Here is an 18,876-nt window from a genome sequence, read left to right on the forward strand (position 1 = left end):
ACCGGAGACACTGTATCATTAGCTGGAGTCAGCTAATTTAACTTCACATTAGCAAGGCATATGTTGGCGGTACTAACCATTGAATGCTATTGCTATCGTCACGTTAGTTTGTGACTAACGCTGCTAATATAATGAAAAAATACGGACTCACCAAGGGAAATCTTCCAAGGTTACAGCAGCTTGGAACAGGAACTGTAGAAGGGTGTTTCGGAGATCGTGGGTTCGCGGAAGGCTCGTATGTCTTTGAAAAACTGAGCAACTCCTAGATAACTTTGTTAGCTATGAGGCTATCTGCTAGCGGAGCTATGCCACTCCACACTCCAGTTCCTTCGACGCTTGTCAAAGTAACGCTCGTCTTTTATATTCTCAAATATGGAAGGAAGTAGTTCTAAGCAGATGTTGCGAAGGAAAATTACTTTTAAAGCATTTATTCACACGCGTGGCAGGAATCTTCAGCGCACAGTACACACAGATCTGATTAATACGAGAACTAACACGGAAAAGAAAGAGCGACGTGATTTTTCCAACGATTGATCAAACGAGGAATAGGGCGGATCTACACTTCTGATTGGTTAACTCACAACGAGTCTAGGTTTCTCATTGGTTGATTGAATAGTTTCTCAATTATGCAAAAACTAATGAAATACTACGAAATAATAATGACGTCATCCACAAATCACCTTTCCAAGTTCTTACATGAAATACCATTTCCACTTTTTAACCATGAATATATCATCTTATCTTTTACAGATTTTAGCTTCTCTTAATCATTGTATATTCTTCTTCCTTTTAGCGTCTAATATTTAGTACTAAATTACGACTTATTTTAAGGATCATTCTATTTATTTAAGTCATTTCATAATACCTGAAGTGCATTATTAATAGGCTCTATTTGTCTGGGTTACATTGTTGTGTTTCAACCTGACTTTAAAATTGATTTACTTGATAACTCCATCTAATCCTGAAACGGAGGTGCACACCCCCACTAACATTACCATTACATAGCACAGGGGAGGCTGGTGGAGGTAGAAATCGGAGAACATTCTCATTGTAATGCATGGAATGGAATAGGGAATGGTATCAAACATGTGTGGGCCCGTCCTCCAATTTTTACCTCCACCAGCCTGCCCTGACATTAATGAAACAATCAAGCTACGTCATGTCGCCTCTGCTAATACAACTGTCCTGCACAATAGTAAATTATGTAGTTTTTTGACATGGATCTAGAGGTGAGAAAAAAGGGGAGGTGCTTAGTGATCTTGCACTAAACAAAACAGCACAGATATAAGCATACAGTAGCAAGAATGTGCACTCAAGGAGTGCACTTAATAATTGCTCAATTATTTTCATTGTTTTTGCTGTCCTCTAAATGACCTGCTTTTGCAGGTGCCATGCAATTGCATACAAATGCAGGAAATGAGCTTTACAATCGACTGCAGACGACATTTTCAACCTGCTTAATTATTAAAAACAGGCTGAATTAAACATTCAGCATTTGACAGAGAACAGTAATATTCATGTGGACTCTTTTACAAACTCACCATCACCAGGAATTTTAAACAGTGTTTTATATTTTTTGATAAAATACATTTACATTACATTTACATTTATGGCATTTAGCAGAGGCCTTTATCCTGACAACAAACACATTTGTCTAAGTAATCTATGCTAGGACCAGGGGCTATTGGCAGTCACAACACTAGAAGAATAATTATTATTATAGGAATAATTATTAATATATATATATATATATTTTATTTATTTTTTTACAATAGAGAAACGTGTACAAGGGGATGAAGAGGTCAATACAAGGCGATACCCAATTTGGGGTATGCACCCTTGGTTGTACTGTACCCCCAATGGTGTGTGTGTGTGTGTGTGTGTGTGAGAGAGAGAGAAAAAGAAAAAAGAGAGAAGGGGGGGGGGGGGGGGGGGTGATGGTGAGGGAGAAAGAGAGAGAAGGTGAGGGTGAGAGAGAGACGGTGAGGGTGAGAGAGAGAGACAGATGGGGATGTGGTTCTCTCACCCTTCTTGAGAAGTTTCAGGGTTTTATCTCCAGACCCAGGTAGCAGTGAGATCTGAAGACCCATCAATACCAGGGGAGCAATCCTGCCGAGAGATTTTGAAGCCGGGTAAACCATGTGGAGAACTGCCTGGTGCCAAAAACCCAGTGAAACTAATGTTAAACTTCATACTCTGATTATCCTTCATTTATTGAGTACAAGTAAAAAATTTAATTTAAAAAAAAAAAAATAATCACACTTTCACATATTCAGTCATTAAAAAGTCTGTTCATTCCTACATGGGAAACAGTGAATAGATGATCAAATCAAATTTTATATCACATAAAGCCGTAATTGACAGTGAAATGCTTTCGGACCTTGCTTCTGGCTCAACAACAGTCAACAACAATCAATCAAATCAGCAATACAATATAACACAGGTCTATAAACTACAAAAAAAAAAAAAAAAGCAATGCAAAGTTTAAGCCATTCATAAACACATTGTCAAACAACAGATAAAAACTCACATTAGCATGAATAAAACTGTTTGTAGACTCGATGTAAAAGTGTATCAGGGAAAAGGGGTCCAATATAGAGTGAACAAACAGTTGTATTTATTTTTTAAAGCCGCACTCCAGTTGGTTTAAATTACATTTTTAATCATTCCTGAGCATCTAATAAACCAAGGTTTAATTTCTAAGAAATCGTCAGTAAGTATGTTTATTATTTGTTTTCCCAAGCCTCTATTTGTCTTAGAAATAGATTGTCTGCCTCTGTTGGTGTGTTTAAGTCAACCATGAATATTCATGTTCCACAGCCCTGATTGGCTGACAGGACCGGTCACGGCTCAGCCCTGCACCAGAACCAAAACAAAACCACATGAAATGATGGTTGAGCGATCTAACACAATGGCTAACACAAAAGCATCCAGCTAGACATTTTCACCAATACATCTATGAGCCTGAGTCTGAAACTGAATGGGAAAACCTTTGAAAAATGCATAATCACTGGGACAGGTAGAGCCCTGCAGGATAGGATGAAGCCCAATGGTGAGTTGTGGCTTATTCAAATAAAGCAAGCATCAATTTCTGTCGCCAGTTCTGATAACCAGCTTACTAGCTAACTACTTCAGACCTTTACTTTGACTCCCTGTTGCTAAACATAAACCTGGCACTATTGAGTATTTTATTGACAATTATCCAGACAGGAGTTAATAGAGAGGAGAAACATACGGGACGGAGGACAATACAGACTGCTGGACCCCGTTTGTGAACCTTTGAAGGTAGAGTACATGCGCATAATTGTTTTATCCATTCTCATGTGAGTTGTTATCAATAGGTTGACAATATGTTTATGTTTTTTAGAATTATATGTTTTCCTCATGCTATCTGGATAATACATGTACCATCGTAACTGTGATTCCAATGATACATAGCTGCTCAGATACAGCATGAGTTTATGACTATGAAATGCAAACGCAATTTATTCCTCTTGGCAACCGATTGGTGGATGAATTATACACAGCACTGGCTGTTGCTTTCAGCTAAGATAGCCATATGCCAGCTGTGTTAACTTATTAGCAGAGGATACGTGAGTGAGGACGAGACCTTTCATTACCAGCCTTGTGGGCACAGTGACAACACAACAAACTACTATTTGAGGGCGGTGTTACCAGTTTCTAAAAAAGGGTGTGCTTACTTCGGACCAAAATGGTTGTATATTGATATACTTATACTTAAAACATGGATTTTCATCTTGAAATGTTTTGACTGGAGGGGGTCTTTAATGACAGATGCCTCAGGCCTCAGGAAAATCCACCTGATGCTCCATCATCCTGGTTTCCTAGACGATTAAGCTGGAGTTCATCGTACACAGACGTGAGTTTGGGGTTTTCTCCACCTGAATCCAGTTCAGTATCCCTCTGCTTCTGAAGAAAGAGAAAGAAAAGAAGAGAGAAACAAAAAGAAGAAGAGGAAGAAGACAGCGTGGTGAGTGGGATGAGACAAGTAGGGAGACATAAAAACGGTGCAGAGAGTGGGGGAGGAAAGCAACAGAAAAGAAAAGAGAAAGAGGACCACCCATTTTGTTTAACATCTTACCAGAAAGAGATGAGGACACTGGTTTACAGTATTCTTATGTTTGTGCAGTACAGTAGGTAACTCAACACAGCCACAGAAGGGGCACTTCGACAAGCATTCCCAAAGCTACAGGGAGTAGCTACAACACCAAGCTAAGGGTTCACACACTTCACTGAGAATACAATGAGCAACAAAAAAAGATAGATAGAGAGCAGATCAAAGTGTGTGTCAGCCAGCCACATTTTACTGACCTGAGTATCTAACTGGCTAATGTGAGTAACTTCTGCATAATAAATGTCATCCTTCTCTCTTTCAGATGAGGCTGGATCTATGAAGACAAACAGAGGAGGGTCAATGTGAAGAGTGGGCGTGACTAACTGATGCACATATACACCAATTGTACATGTTTTACCCAAAACATTCTAGTCATGGTACCAGTCTATTTCAGTTTGGCGTCAGAGTGTGTGTGTGTGTGTGTATGTGTGTGTGTGTGTACTTGGATAGCCTTAGCCAGCGAGCCAACATGAAACACATTCCTCTCTGTTTGAGTCAGGTTGTTGAGTAGGCTAAATTAGCGACTATCCTTGAATGAAAAAAGAAAACAGTGCAGGATGTTAACCTAACTCCTCTCACAAATAAATACCAACCTTGTGAGTGTCCATCTCTCTTCCAATACACGGCCAGTCCAACAATTCCAGAGGCAACCAAAGTGCCAATCACAACAATAATGACGGTTCCATGAGTCCTCCCTTCACTGCCTAAAGTAGGTAAACAGAAAAGAATAAATCATTATGAAATATTGCCAAACTTTGGCAAGATGCAGTAGGTCTATACTGCTTTAAGCGAGTGTCATTCAAGCTATTCATTTAGGCTTCATGTACCTGTACTGTTGATATGACCACCTGCCCTGCACACATTCTGGACATCAACAGTCTCATTGCTGACTGGGTTGGCAGCCACACAGCTGAAGGTGTCTCCATCATGGTCCTTCATCTCCAGAGGGAGAGTCAGAATGGTGAGATCAGGACTTCTGGTCTGGTTGAGTCTCTCCTCTCCTCTGTACCAGGACAGGGTCACCTCTCTCCCGTTTTCCACAAAGCATTCCACTGAACATATCTTGTTGACTGGGGGTGATGTCACTGGCTTGGACACCGGCTCTGAAAAAGATGGAAATGCTATTGAATGTAACAATACGATTCATCTAAATCTCTGTAATATTATTTTGATATTGACTGCAACTGTAACAACTTGGTGCTAACAAAAACATATATAAATGTGAAATGCCCTTTAATTACGCACCATAAACTGTGACCTGAAATGTAACTGCAGTTTGCTTCTTCAGATTATCCACTTTATATGTTCCTGAGTCATTTGTCTTGAGTAGTTTGATGCTGAACTGCCCAGTCTGCTGGTCCCACTGAAGTCTGTCTTTAAAACCTTCATTATAGACTGAACCAGTGTTCCCTCCAAACACTACGATAACCCCAATACCCTCATATGCTAAAGAGCCATCATCCAGCACTGGGACAGGAAATGTGATGGATCCTCCCACAGTGCCTGTCATCCTCTTTCCGCCATGCTGGGCCGCAGTCAAATAAAGTTCTGCAAGACACACAACAACAATCAGGTCTATGCAATTAGTTTAGTCCCGTTTAACTAGGAAATGAAATGAGACGTACTGTACGGATCAATAGACACACTGGTGAGATTTGATTGACATGAGACATGAGAGATAGACCGACATCGACATCTAGTTAATCCTTTATGGTTACTCTACAGCAGCCCTAGAACAAAAGCACTGTACTGTATAGTGCATGTGCAGTATATATCAACTCAAACATGTGGTTATCTATCAAGCTCCTTTTAAAAAATATGAAAATAAAATATAAAAATATCTTTACACAAATTAGACACTGATGTAGACACGAATTAATGTTTGCCCATAATAATAACATGACAGATGTTTGTATCGTGGTAAAAGCCTGTCACAGGTTCCCACATTTTTAACATTCATCACATTCACAGCTTGCTCAATGCATTCAGATTTTGACAGACTGAAAAATAGGTTTCATCTTAAAACTGATTAACAATGTTATCTTGTCAGTGCAGTGCTATCTGTGTACCAGATTGTAACAGATGCCTTAGAGAATGGATATATTTTGCTTTTGAGGTAAGATCAATCTTATTTGGATTTGGATAAATTGTTCCCTTAAATGTTGAGGAATATATTTTTTTGAGAAATAGCCTTGGTAGCCTATATCTTGAACTTATGGTCGCTTGTCAGCTCTTTGGAAAATGGATACCACCTGAAAGTTCAACTCTGAATCACTAACATCAAGAGGGGATGTTTTGTGAAAACAATTTTTATTTTCTGACAACAAATGATTTGAGGAAGGCAAGTTCATGTTGGCCAAAAGAATATCCCCCACTTGACGGTCAGGAACAACTGAACATGCAGACTATGCATTTTCCTTGGGGATAAAAATAAATAAATAAATAAATATTTTATTATCATATCTTAGCGTATAATGGATTCCTTTTTTCACAACAACGAAAAAAAAAGTGGTCTGACATTCAAAAAAACATATTTTAAAAAGTTAGTGCTGATGAGAACAAATACCATCAGCATTTTGTCAAGAGTTACATAGGGGATCATATTTAGTAAACAGTATTTAGCATGGTACATGGATTGCATATTGTATTAACAGCTCTCCATTTCTACCCATAACAACAGATTCATGAAGGGAAGTTTATGAAATTAACCTCGAAAAGGAATGGAAGTGGAACTGTTCGAATAAACTAATGTCAAAAATAGATCATCAATGTCACCCACTTGCCCGTCAGGAACAACCCGAACATGCAGACTAGAGGATAAAGTGTAAACAGCATTTTCTTTGTTTCCTGGTGTGAAACAATGTGAATCTTTGTATTTGAGCAGCTTCAGCTAAGCAACCACTCAAAGATTAGTAACTAACTACACTACACTGACCCCAAAAAATAAGTTCACTCATTTGAAACTACTTGACAGACACAGTAAGAAAAATGAATCAGGTCATGCTGAAAATATGATTGACTGCAACTTGCAGCAAAATGCTTCTTTTACATGAATTAACTAAATACCCATTGTTAAGCAGCGATGCCACTGAAAAGCCAGCAACTTGATGGCACAGGTGGAGTATTTCAAGTTGAGGAGTGCGTTTACCATCTCAACTGGGTTACATATGGTCCACTGGGCATGGGAACTGTCCCACAGGGATACTGATCAAATCTGGGGATTTCCAGTGACGCTCGGAATGAGACCAAAATTAGACCAGACACTTGTGATGAACTCACTCTAGCTCTTTGGTGGTGTGCCATGAAGTTAATTACAGAATTTGTTGAGAGAAGGCCCATAATCTCACAATACGGTGGTGGATGAATTATGAACTCAGTGTCAGTTGCCCAACATTCAAATGAGAAACAAATAATATTGAAATGAGTCATATTTTTGATTACTCAAATTGTTTGGAGAATGGGTCACATACTGTATATTGTATATGTTCACTGTAGTTTCTACAAATGCCTCTCCTCCTCAGACAGCTTCACTCCACTCTGCCCTGTTCTCTCTCTCCCTCTCTTAATACGTGGGTGTGCACTCCAACAGGACATCCAAGAGGATGTCTCTGTAACAGGAGGAGGGATGTGAATGATATTTGCAATGAGGAAGCAGTCCAACAAAGCCAAGTTAAAAAAAGTAGAGTACTCTCACACAAACCATATTGAAAAAGACTGAGAAGTAAAGATATTTCGACACTTTCTATGAGGCACAAAGACATTATACCGTACGATCTCCCGTTGTACAGTAATTCCTCATACAAATGTTCATGTTTTTTGCCCAATGCCCTGCAGTAGTGTCGAGTCGCATCTACTGTGTGTTGTAATGCACTGTCACCTTCACAATTTTATAACAAGTTGTTGGGCTATGATGCATTATGCACTTTGTTCGCATCATGGTGATGTGTCGTAAAGCTTTATAAATGAATTAATGTTTTGTCAGGGTTTTAAGAATTAAACAGTAATGTATTTGATGATTTCTCCATGGAGAAAAAATTGGGAAAACACCATTCGACTATCGAAAAAGCGTCGCTCAAGTGACAGTGTGCGATAATTATCTTTCTACCACTGTGTCCCTTCAGCTTGACTACCTGAACATATTATATGGTATAGTAGCAACCAGACCCACTACAATAGGAACTTATGGGGCGAGGGAGCAACCAAATATAGGCCTACTACATATAGTTAGTAGTATATACTAATATACTATTAATGCTACTGGATAAGCTGCACCGTTGAGCAAATATAAGACGCACGTACCAACAAAACATAGCAGAATCCACTTCATTCTTCAACGTCGAAAAACCATCTAATCCTGTAATAGGAGATGAAACACTCCTACTAAGATTAATAATTAATAATTAGATTAATTAATAGCATTCCCATTATGAAACAATAAAGCTCGTCTTCTTCATCAACTCCCACAACAACAAGCTCTTCAGTCACTCTCCTGGTACAGAGGAGATGGGAGGGGAGGGTCGCGTCGCTAAACTTTGCCTCCCACTGGTGGACGAGGGAGAGGACTACAACTACATCAACAGCTGTCTGGCTGAACTTCACATTCTGTGGTGGAGAGCTGGAGAAATTATAGTAACAGCAAGAGCAAGATGTTCTGTCCACATCTTTTTGTAAAGCGTCTTTGGGTCTTGCGCTATACTGTATACATCTCATACTGTGTGGTTGATGTATGGTTGGCAGCATGGTGTAGCATGGAGGACGGTAGTGATAAGAGATAATAACAGAGGCACTGGGGTACTTATCTAAACAGCCACTAATATATTCAAATGCCAACTTACCAGCAAAGAATAGGCTTTTGTCTGGAGTCAGTCAGCATGGTCAGGTCCTCCCTGAAGGAGGCTGTTTGGGGAGCTTGGCCTCTCGTCTCCTGCCACTGACCCTCCCTGTGTTGCCCTGAGGACCCAGGTGAGTGCCTTAATGACCTGAGTGGCCTCAGGTGTGTTGGGAGGAGATATGATGGGTGTGTCCCAATAGTCTGTCCTCTATTGCTTGAATACTCCTTGCCTCCTTCTCAAAACACACTGGTCTAATTCTCCTCCCATGTTTTTGAGAGGTTGTCTAGAGAGAGGATGAATGCAATAGAAGATACTGCCTCATGGAGACAAGATGATGATTGATGTAAAACACATTTGTCATTAGACAGCTAAAGTGCTCATAAATGTTGACCTGGTATCATGTGGTAATGATTTGCAGCAGGGTCTAACTGGAACTGGAAAATGTGTGTGGTCGGTGTACACAGACGCAGGTTGACATGAAGTGCAGCGAACTCTATTCTTGGGGCAGAAGCGTTATGATTGGTTGCTGCAAAAAGGTTAAGAGGTGGAAGTGGTTTAAGCGAGGCAGTACAGTGTGGTTGGCTTACACAGACACAGGAGAGCAGAGAGATGCGATTGTGATGTAAAATGGCTTGAAACTATCCCTTACTGAATCTCCCATCCCTCTCGCTGTGAAATACACAAGAACACGTGCAAGAAGAGCATGTAGTGCTTCATAGACTCATACTGTAAGCCGTGCAAAGGCATGCTGATGAACTGTGTATCAGACCATTTTTTATTTGAGGGTTTAAAAGTGTAGTGATGGAGATATGCACGTTGAGGGTCTCTACTTTGGTCTCAGAGTGAGACAGGATGTGGTGAGGCCTGCAGAGGAGAGATGAGAGCAGACAAGAACAGCTCATGGAGGGAGAGTGACCCTATCTCTGCCAGATAGCATAACCACATATGCCAAGTGTCAAACACCAAATAACAGATTCAATGAAGGTGTTAAAGCATGCATGGAAGACATGTTACTTTATAAAGTTGCACATTTTGAGGACATGGCTTGTGGTTTATAAACAGACACTTAAGTCATCGACATGAGTCCTTCAGTACTGTGGTTCAGTAATGATGTAACAGCGATTACAAAAAACAATGCTCAGTTATAGGATAAAAGGAACTACATAAAAAGTGAGACTCAAAAAACTAAACTCATGGTTTATGATCACATGCAAATGTGGTGGAGGTGTTTACACAGTGACTTTATTCAAGAAATGTAGTGTCGGCTGTGAGTAACCTACAACATATTTAGCTTGGAGATTAAAAAAATGGCCACCAGAAAAAACACTCCCATTCACATGACCCACATTCACACCAGCTTCGCTGTCATTAATATTATTTTCTCAAACTCATCTTATTTATGCTCCTTATTTATGCTCCTTTCAAAAATACATTGTAATAAAGGTCAGAAACACCTCCACGGTAGCTTTCCTGGGTTTCATCATTTCAAGAGACAGCATTCAGATGGACCCCGCCAAGGTTAGTGTGGTTGCCGAGTGGCCCTTGCCTACCAGTCGTCAGCTGGTACAGTACAGGAGTGGCACCATTGGCTGTAACACATGCATGCACGCATGCGCACACACACACACACACACACACACACACACACACACACACACACACACACACACACACACACACACACACAGATAATCATTAAGGTACCATAGTGACAAAGTAGCGCTGAGTGGATCAGTCCAGGAGAGTTGTTCATGTTGGTCTCCCTCTCTCTCTCTCTCTCTCTCCCTCTCTCTCTCTCTCTCCCTGCAATACTCCTCACATATTTAGAGAGATACAGAGCTCTCTAACCATCAATGCTTCAGCTCCACCTGGTGGTGAATGTCAGTGTTTATTCTGCTCCACACTCCATATATCACACAAGTCCCTTTTCCCGTCTCTGAACTGGCCGCAGGGAAGTGTTTGTGTTGTGTGAGGGGGAGGGGGAGTTGGAGAGGGAGAGAGGGAGGAAGGGAGAGAGAGAGAGAAAGAGAGAGAATTTGATTGTTAGAAGTCTCTGGCAAATATACAGTAGCGTCCACTGAAGAATCAATCAACCAATCAATAATTCAATCTGACCATTCAATGATGCAATGATGCTTTATTTGTGCACCGCTTTCACCAAAGGTGACCATTTTGTTGTTGTTTGAATACCAGATTGCACCTTTAATAGATGATGTGTTGAAAAGGATGGTAAATCCCAGACATAAGAAATTACATACGTAATTTTCTCAAGATAATATTTTTCTTTTAATGTAAAGAAATACATTCTTAAGAAGATTTTCCTTGGATGATGAAGACAATACATGTCATGTGTCATGACACCACATTTATTAATAATAATAATAATAATAATTTAATTTATAACCTTATTTTTCCTCAACGGAACTTCAATTGTGGAAATTGTACAAACAGTACAAGACACCAGAGGCACAGAGCATAGAGTAACTGTCAGGCAACAGGCAATAAAGAAGCAGAGACAGAGTCTGTGTGAAACAAATTATTATAATCAAATAAGAATCAATACAATATATTACATTATTCAAAGTATTCAGAGTATTATTCATACTCTTTCATAGGGCAATTTCACTTTTCAGCAGCAATCAGTTAACGGTACAAAAAGCTCTGTACTTACACACAGAATACCATCGAACACAAAAGCTTGTGGTAAACACATGCATGTGAGCTTGTGCAACAGCATGGTCACATTTGTGCTACATATCTATGAAACAGACATTAATACTGGAAACGGGTGCATTGTACAATAGATATTCAAAATGTTGACTTGGAATGACTGTACATGTGCATACTGGAGTCATTTGGACAGATGGCAGGAACAATAAAATACTAATAATAATACGAATATAAATGCTTTCCAAACTGCATCAAAGAAGAACTAGCATATTTCTATTAGGTTCATATAACGTTATATACGTGTGTGTGTGCAATTTTAATACTGCATCGACTACAGCAGTCTTCCAATAACCTTAATTTGCCCAAATAATACATAATTCACACAGGTGTCCCCTCCTTTGGAAGAACCAAATTGTTCATCTTTTTCATCTGCTCTAATCTAGAACACAGGGTAGATGAAAGCAATATGGTGGATGTTTGCCAGTTATTTCCCAGTCCAGCTCTTTCACATCAGTGCAGGTGAGGGATGGAGAAAAGCACCGAAAGCATCAGACTGTTAAGATGCACCCATAGAACACCCCAGTATTCTCACTTTGCACCTAGAGACAGAGAGAGAGAGAGAGAGAGAGACTTTGGATATTTCAAACATGTTGTTTGATACACACCTGCTGTCCCAACAACAACGAACAAAAAAATTGTTGAATGAATGGATTGGTCGTAAGTGAGTTGAATATCCAGTAATGCATGACTTATTGCTTACCTGTTTTTCAAACTGGTTATGAAAAGGGATCACTGACGCATAACAAACCGTCTTCAATGAGGACAAACCTGTAAAAAAGACAAATATTAATCAATATGAAGTGTGTGTGTTCATATTGTTTATACTGTTTATACTGTCCATACTGTATATTTTTTAGTACTTCTATTTTTATTTTATTCTATTTTAAAACGTATTGTATTGTTGCACTACTCTGTGGCACTGTCACTTTTGCATTTCACTGTATACAAATTTTACAGTGACAAATAAAAAATCTTGAATCTTGTGTGTGTGTGTGTGTGTGTGTCTGCCAGTACAGTAGGTGCATACATGTATCTGTTTTAGATCTTCTGCTTTTACCCCAAAAATACCCCAAAAAACTACTTTTAGTAGAACTAGAACAACAATATGTGATAAAGGAACATATCTTCTTGGTCTCAATACCTCTGTCAATTGTCAACCAAGTGTGTGATCCTTGGTTTAGACAAAGTCATACTGTACTTCGCAGGGAGTGTTTTTCAAAAAAGAAATTGTAACATCTTCCACATCACTACAGAGTACATTGTATGTCTCATATGTGGATGTATCAGTATCTCTGATACTGTACTATCTTTGAATTAAAAAAAAAAACAGTGCAGGATGTTAACCTAACTCCTCTCACAAATAAATACCAACCTTGTGAGTGTCCATCTCTCTTCCACTTCAGATACACGGCCCGTCCAACAACTCCTGAGGCAACCAAAGTGCTCATCATTACAATAATGACGATTATACGAGTCCTCCCTTCACTGCCTAAAGTAGGTAAACAGAAAAGAATAAATCATTATGAAATATTGCCAAACTTTGGCAAGATGCAGTAGGTCTATACTGCTTTAAGCGAGTGTCATTCAAGCTATTCATTTAGGCTTCATGTACCTGTACTGTTGATATGACCACCTGCCCTGCACACATTCTGGACATCAACAGTCTCCTTGCTGACTGGGTTGGCAGCCACACAGCTGAAGGTGTCTCCATCATGGTCCTTCGTCTCCAGAGGGAGAGTCAGAATGGTGAGATCAGGACTGCTGGTCTGGTTGAGTCTCTCCTCTCCTCTGTACCAGGACAGGGTCACCTCTCTCCCGTTCTTCACAGAGCACACCACTGAACATGTCTTGTTGACTGGTGGTGATGTCACTGGCTTGGACACCGGCTCTGAAAAAGATGGAATTGCTATTGAATGTAACAATACGATTCATCTAAATCTCTGTAATATTATTTTGATATTGACTGCAACTGTAACAACTTGGTGCTAACAAAAACATATATAAATGTGAAATGCCCTTTAATTACGCACCATAAACTGTGACCTGAAATGTAACTGCATTTTGCTTGTTCAGATTCTCCACTTTATATGTTCCTGAGTCATTTGTCTTGAGTAGTTTGATGCTGAACTGCCCAGTCTGTTGGTCCCACTGAAGTCTGTCTTTAAAACCTTTATTAAAGACTGAACCAGCGTTCCCTCCCGACACTACGATAACCCCAATACCCTCATATCTTAAAGAGCCATCATCCAGCACTAGGACAGGAAATGTGATGGATCCTCCCACAGTGCCTGTCATCCTCTCTCCGCCATGCTGGGCCGCAGTCAAATAAAGTTCTGTAAGACACACAACAACAATCAGGTCTATGCAATTAGTTTAGTCCCGGAGGATCAATAGACACTGATGAGATTTGATTGACATGAGACATGAGAGATAGACCGACATCGACATCTAGTTAATCTGTTTTCTAATGTAAACAACCTTTATGGTTACTCTACAGCACCCCTAGAACAAAAGCACTGTACTGTATAGTGTATGTGCAGTATATATCAACTCAAACATGTGGTTATCTATCAAGCTACTTTCAAAAAATATGAAAATAAAATATAAAAATATCTTTACACAAATTAGACACTGATGTAGACACAAATTAATGTTGGCCCATAATAAGAACCTGACAGATGTTTGCATTATGTGGTAAAAGCCTGTCACAGGTTCCCACATTTTTCACATTAAAACTGATTAACAATGTTATCTTGTCAGTGCAGTGCTATCTGTGTACCAGATTGCAACAGATGCCTTAGAGAATGGATATATTTTGCTTTTGAGGTAAGATCAATCTTATTTGAATTTGGATAAATTGTTCCCTTAAATGTTGAGGAATATTTTTTTTTGAGAAATAGCCTTGGTAGCCTATATCTTGAACTTATGGTCGCTTGTCAGCTCTTTGGAAAATGGATACCACCTGAAAGTTCAACTCTGAATCACTAACATCAAGAGGGGATTATTTTGTGAAAACAATTTTAGCATGGTAGGCCTACTGTACATGGATATGTTGGGATTAAAAAAAAAAACTATTTTCTGACAACAAATGATTCCAGGAAGGCAAGTTCATGTCGGCCAAAAGAATGTCCCCCACTTGACAGTCAGGAACAACCCGAACATGCAGACTATGCATTTTCCTTGGGGATAATAATGTTTTATTTTTACTGATGATTTTAACTGTTCGAATAAACTAATATCAAAAATAGATCATCAATGTCCCCCACTTGACGGTCAGGAACAACCCGAACAGACTATGCAGACTAGAAGATAAAGTGTAAACAGCATTTTCTTTGTTTCCTGGTGTGAAACAATGTGAATCTTTGTATTTGAGCAGCTTCAGCTAAGCAACGATTAATAACTAACTACACTACAACAACCCCAAAAAATAAGTTCTTTCATTTGAAACTACTTGACAGACACAGTAAGAAAAATTAATCAGGTCATGCTGAAAATATGATTTACTGCAACTTGCAGCAAAATGCTTCTTTTACATGAATTTACTAAATACCCATTGTTGACCAGCGATGCCACCAGCAACTTGATGGCACAGGTGGAGTATTTCAAGTAGAGGAGTGCGTTTACCATCTCAACTGGGTTACATATGGGCACTGGGCATGGGAACTGTCCCTCAGGGATACTGATCAAATCTGGGGATTTCCAGTGACTGATTCCAGGGAATGAGACCAAAATTAGACCAGACACTTGTGATAAACTCACTAGCTCTTTGGTGGTGTGCCATGAAGTTAATTACAGAATTTGCTGAGAGAAGGCCCATAATCTCACAATACGGTGGTGGATGAATTATGAACTCAGTGTCAGTTGCCCAACATTCAAATGAGAAACAAATAATATTGAAATGAGTCATATTTTTGATTACTCAAATTGTTTGGAGAATGGGTCACATACTGTATATTGTATATGTTCACTGTAGTTTCTACAAATGCCTCTCCTCCTCAGACAGCTTCACTCCACTCTGCCCCATTCTCTCTCTCCCTCTCTTTTAATACGTGGGTGTGCACTCCAACAGGACATCCAAGAGGATGTCTCTGTAACAGGAGGAGGGATATGAATGATATTTGCAATGAGGAAGCAGTCCAACAAAGCCAAGTTAAAAAAAGTAGAGTACTCTCACACAAACCATATTGAAAAAGACGTAAAGATATTTCGACACTTTCTATGAGGTACAAATACATTATACCGTACGATTGCATATCTCCCGGTGTACAGTAATTCCTCATACAAATGTTCATGTTTTTTGCCTAATGCCCTGCAGTAGTGTTGAGTTGCATCTACTGTGTGTTGTAATGCACTGTCAACTTTACTATTTTATAACAAGTTGTTGGGCTATGATGCATTATGCACTTTGTTCGCATCATGGTGATGTGTCGTAAAGCTTTATAAATGAATTAATGTTCTGTCAGGGTTTTAAGAATTAAACAGTAATGTATTTGATGATTTCTCCATGGAGAAACAATTGGGAAAACACCATTCGACTATCGAAAAAGCGCCGCTCAAGTGACAGTGTGCGATAATTATCTTTCTACCATTGTGTCCCTTCAGCTTGACTAATACCTGAACATATTGTATGGTATAGTAGCAACCAGACCCAGTACAATAGGGACTTATGGGGCTAGGGAGCAACCAAATATAGGCCTACTACATATAGTTAGTAGTATATACTAATATACTATTAATGCTACTGGATAAGCTGCACCGTTGAGCAAATATAAGACGCACGTACCAACAAAACATAGCAGAATCCACTTCATTCTTCAACGTCGAAAAACCATCTAATCCTGTAATAGGAGATGAAACACTCCTACTAAGATTAATAATTAATAATTAGATTAATTAATAGCATTCCCATTATAAAACAATAAAGCTCGTCTTCTTCATCAACTCCCACAGCAACAAGCTCTTCAGTCACTCTCCTGGTACAGAGGAGAGGGGAGAGTCACCAAACTGTATCTCCCACTGGTGGACGTGGGAGAGGACTACAACTACATCAACAGCTGTCTGGCTGCCAACCCCATCAGGAACCAGACCACCACCATCAACGTCACATTCTGTGGTGGAGAGCTGGAGAAATTATAGTAACAGCAAGAGCAAGATGTTCTGTCCACATTTTTTTGTAAAGCGTCTTTGGGTCTTGCGCTATACCGTATACATCTCATACTGTGTGGTTGATGTATGGTTGGCAGCATGGTGCAGCATGGAGCAGGGTAGTGAAAAGAGATAATAACAGAGGCACTGGGGTACTTATCTAAACAGCCATTAAACAGCCACTAATATATTCAAATGCCAACTTACCAGCAAAGAATAGGCTTTTGTCTGGAGTCAGTCAGCATGGTCAGGTCCTCCCTGAAGGAGGCTGTTTGGGGAGCTTGGCCTCTCGTCTCCTGCCACTGACCCTCCCTGTGTTGCCCTGCAAAAAGGTTAAGAGGGGGAAGTGGTTTTAGCGAGGCAGTACAGTGTGGTCGGCTTACACAGACACAGGAGAGCAGAGAGATGCGATTGTGATATAAAATGGCTTGAAACTATCCTTTACTGAACCTCCCATCCATCTCGCTGTGAAATACACAAGAACACGTGCAAGAAGAGCATGTAGTGCTTCATAGACTCATACTGTAAGCCGTGCAAAGGCATGCTGATGAACTGTGTATCAGACCATTTTTTATTTGAGGGTTTAAAAGTGTAGTGATGGAGATATGCACGTTGAGGGTCTCTACTTCGGTCTCAGAGTGAGACAGGATGTGGTGAGGCCTGCAGAGGAGAGATGAGAACAAGAACAGGTCATGGAGGGAGAGTGACCCTATCTCTGCCAGATAGCATAACCACATATGCCAAGTGTCAAACACCAAATAACAGATTCAATGAAGGTGTTAAAGCATGCATGGAAGACATGTTACTTTATAAAGCTGCACATTTTGAGGACATGGCTTGTGCTTTATAAACAGACACTTAAGTCATCGACATGAGTCCTTTAGTGCTGTGGTTCAGTAATGATGTAACAGCGATTACAAAAAACAATGCTCAGTTATATGATAAAAGGAACTACATAAAAAGTGAGAAACTCAAAAAACTAAACTCATGGTTTATGATCACATGCAAATGTGGTGGAGGTGTTTACACAGTGACTTTATTCAAGAAATGTAGTGTCGGCTGTGAGTAACCTTCAACATATTTAGCTTGGAGAGTAAAAAGATGGCCACCAGGAAAAACACTCCCATTCACATGACCCACATTCACACCAGCTTCGCTGTCATTAACATTATTTTCTCAAACTCATCTTATTTATGCTCCTTTCAAAAATACATTGTAATAAAGGTCAGAAACACCTCCACGGTAGCTTTCCTGGGTTTCATCATTTCAAGAGACAGCATTCAGATGGACCCCGCCAAGGTTAGTGTGGTTGCCGAGTGGCCCTTGCCTACCAGTCGTCAGCTGGTACAGTACAGGTGTGGCACCATTGGCTGTAACACATGCATGCACACACACACACACACACACACACACACACACACACACACACACACACACACACACACACACACACACACACACACCGCACACACACACACACACACACACAGATAATCATTAATTTAGCTTGGCTTCACTCAAGCAATAATAATGATGCATAGAGACAGGTACCATAGTGACAAAGTAGCGCTGATAGATCAGTCCAGGAGAGTTGTTCATGTTGGTCTCTCTCCCTCCCTCTCTCCCTCTCTCTCTCTCTCTCTCTCTCTCTCTGTTTCTGTCTCTCTCTCTCTCTCTCTCTCTCTCTCTCTCTCTCTCTCTGTTTCTGTCTCTCTCTCTCTCTCTCTCTCCCTGCAATACTCCTCACATGTTCAGAGAGATACAGAGCTCTCTAACCATCAATGCTTCAGCTCCACCTGGTGGTGAATGTCAGTGTTTATTCTGCTCCACACTCCATATACCACACAAGTCCCTTTTCCCATCTCTGAACCGGCCGCAGGGAAGTGTTTGTGTTGTGTGAGGGGGAGGGGGAGTTGGAGAGGGAGAGAGGGAGGAAGGGAGAGAGAGAGAGAAAGAGAGAGAATTTGATTGTTAGAAGTCTCTGGCAAATATACAGTAGCGTCCACTGAAGAATCAATCAACCAATCAATAATT

General features: G+C 40.0%; 1 protein-coding gene across 4 annotated transcripts; it reads right to left on the minus strand.

Moving 5' to 3' along the window:
• Positions 1-2,182: 2,182 nt before the first annotated feature.
• Positions 2,183-16,668, minus strand: LOC310820844 (SLAM family member 7-like). 4 transcript variants are annotated; one of them, XM_083692653.1, is made up of 6 exons: positions 16,481-16,668; positions 13,728-14,030; positions 13,310-13,585; positions 13,070-13,186; positions 4,333-4,409; positions 2,183-3,930 (listed from the first exon to the last, which is right to left on the minus strand). In XM_083692653.1, exons 1-6 carry the CDS (start codon positions 16,506-16,508, stop codon positions 3,808-3,810), a joined length of 924 nt encoding a protein of 307 aa, XP_083548779.1. In that variant the 5' UTR covers positions 16,509-16,668; the 3' UTR covers positions 2,183-3,807. The 4 variants fall into 4 exon arrangements, with proteins under 4 accessions (XP_083548779.1, XP_083548781.1, XP_083548780.1 ...); XM_083692655.1 differs by lacking the exons at positions 13,070-13,186; positions 13,310-13,585; positions 13,728-14,030; positions 16,481-16,668 and adding exons at positions 4,729-4,839; positions 4,963-5,238; positions 5,381-5,683; positions 8,435-8,620 and having other exon boundaries at positions 2,183-3,927; XM_083692654.1 differs by lacking the exons at positions 13,070-13,186; positions 13,310-13,585; positions 13,728-14,030; positions 16,481-16,668 and adding exons at positions 4,729-4,839; positions 4,963-5,238; positions 5,381-5,683; positions 8,435-8,620.
• Between the last annotated feature and the right edge of the window lie 2,208 nt (positions 16,669-18,876).

Source organism: Argentina silus (assembly GCF_951799395.1).
Source record: "Argentina silus genome assembly, chromosome: 21".
Lineage (NCBI taxonomy): Eukaryota > Metazoa > Chordata > Actinopteri > Argentiniformes > Argentinidae > Argentina > Argentina silus.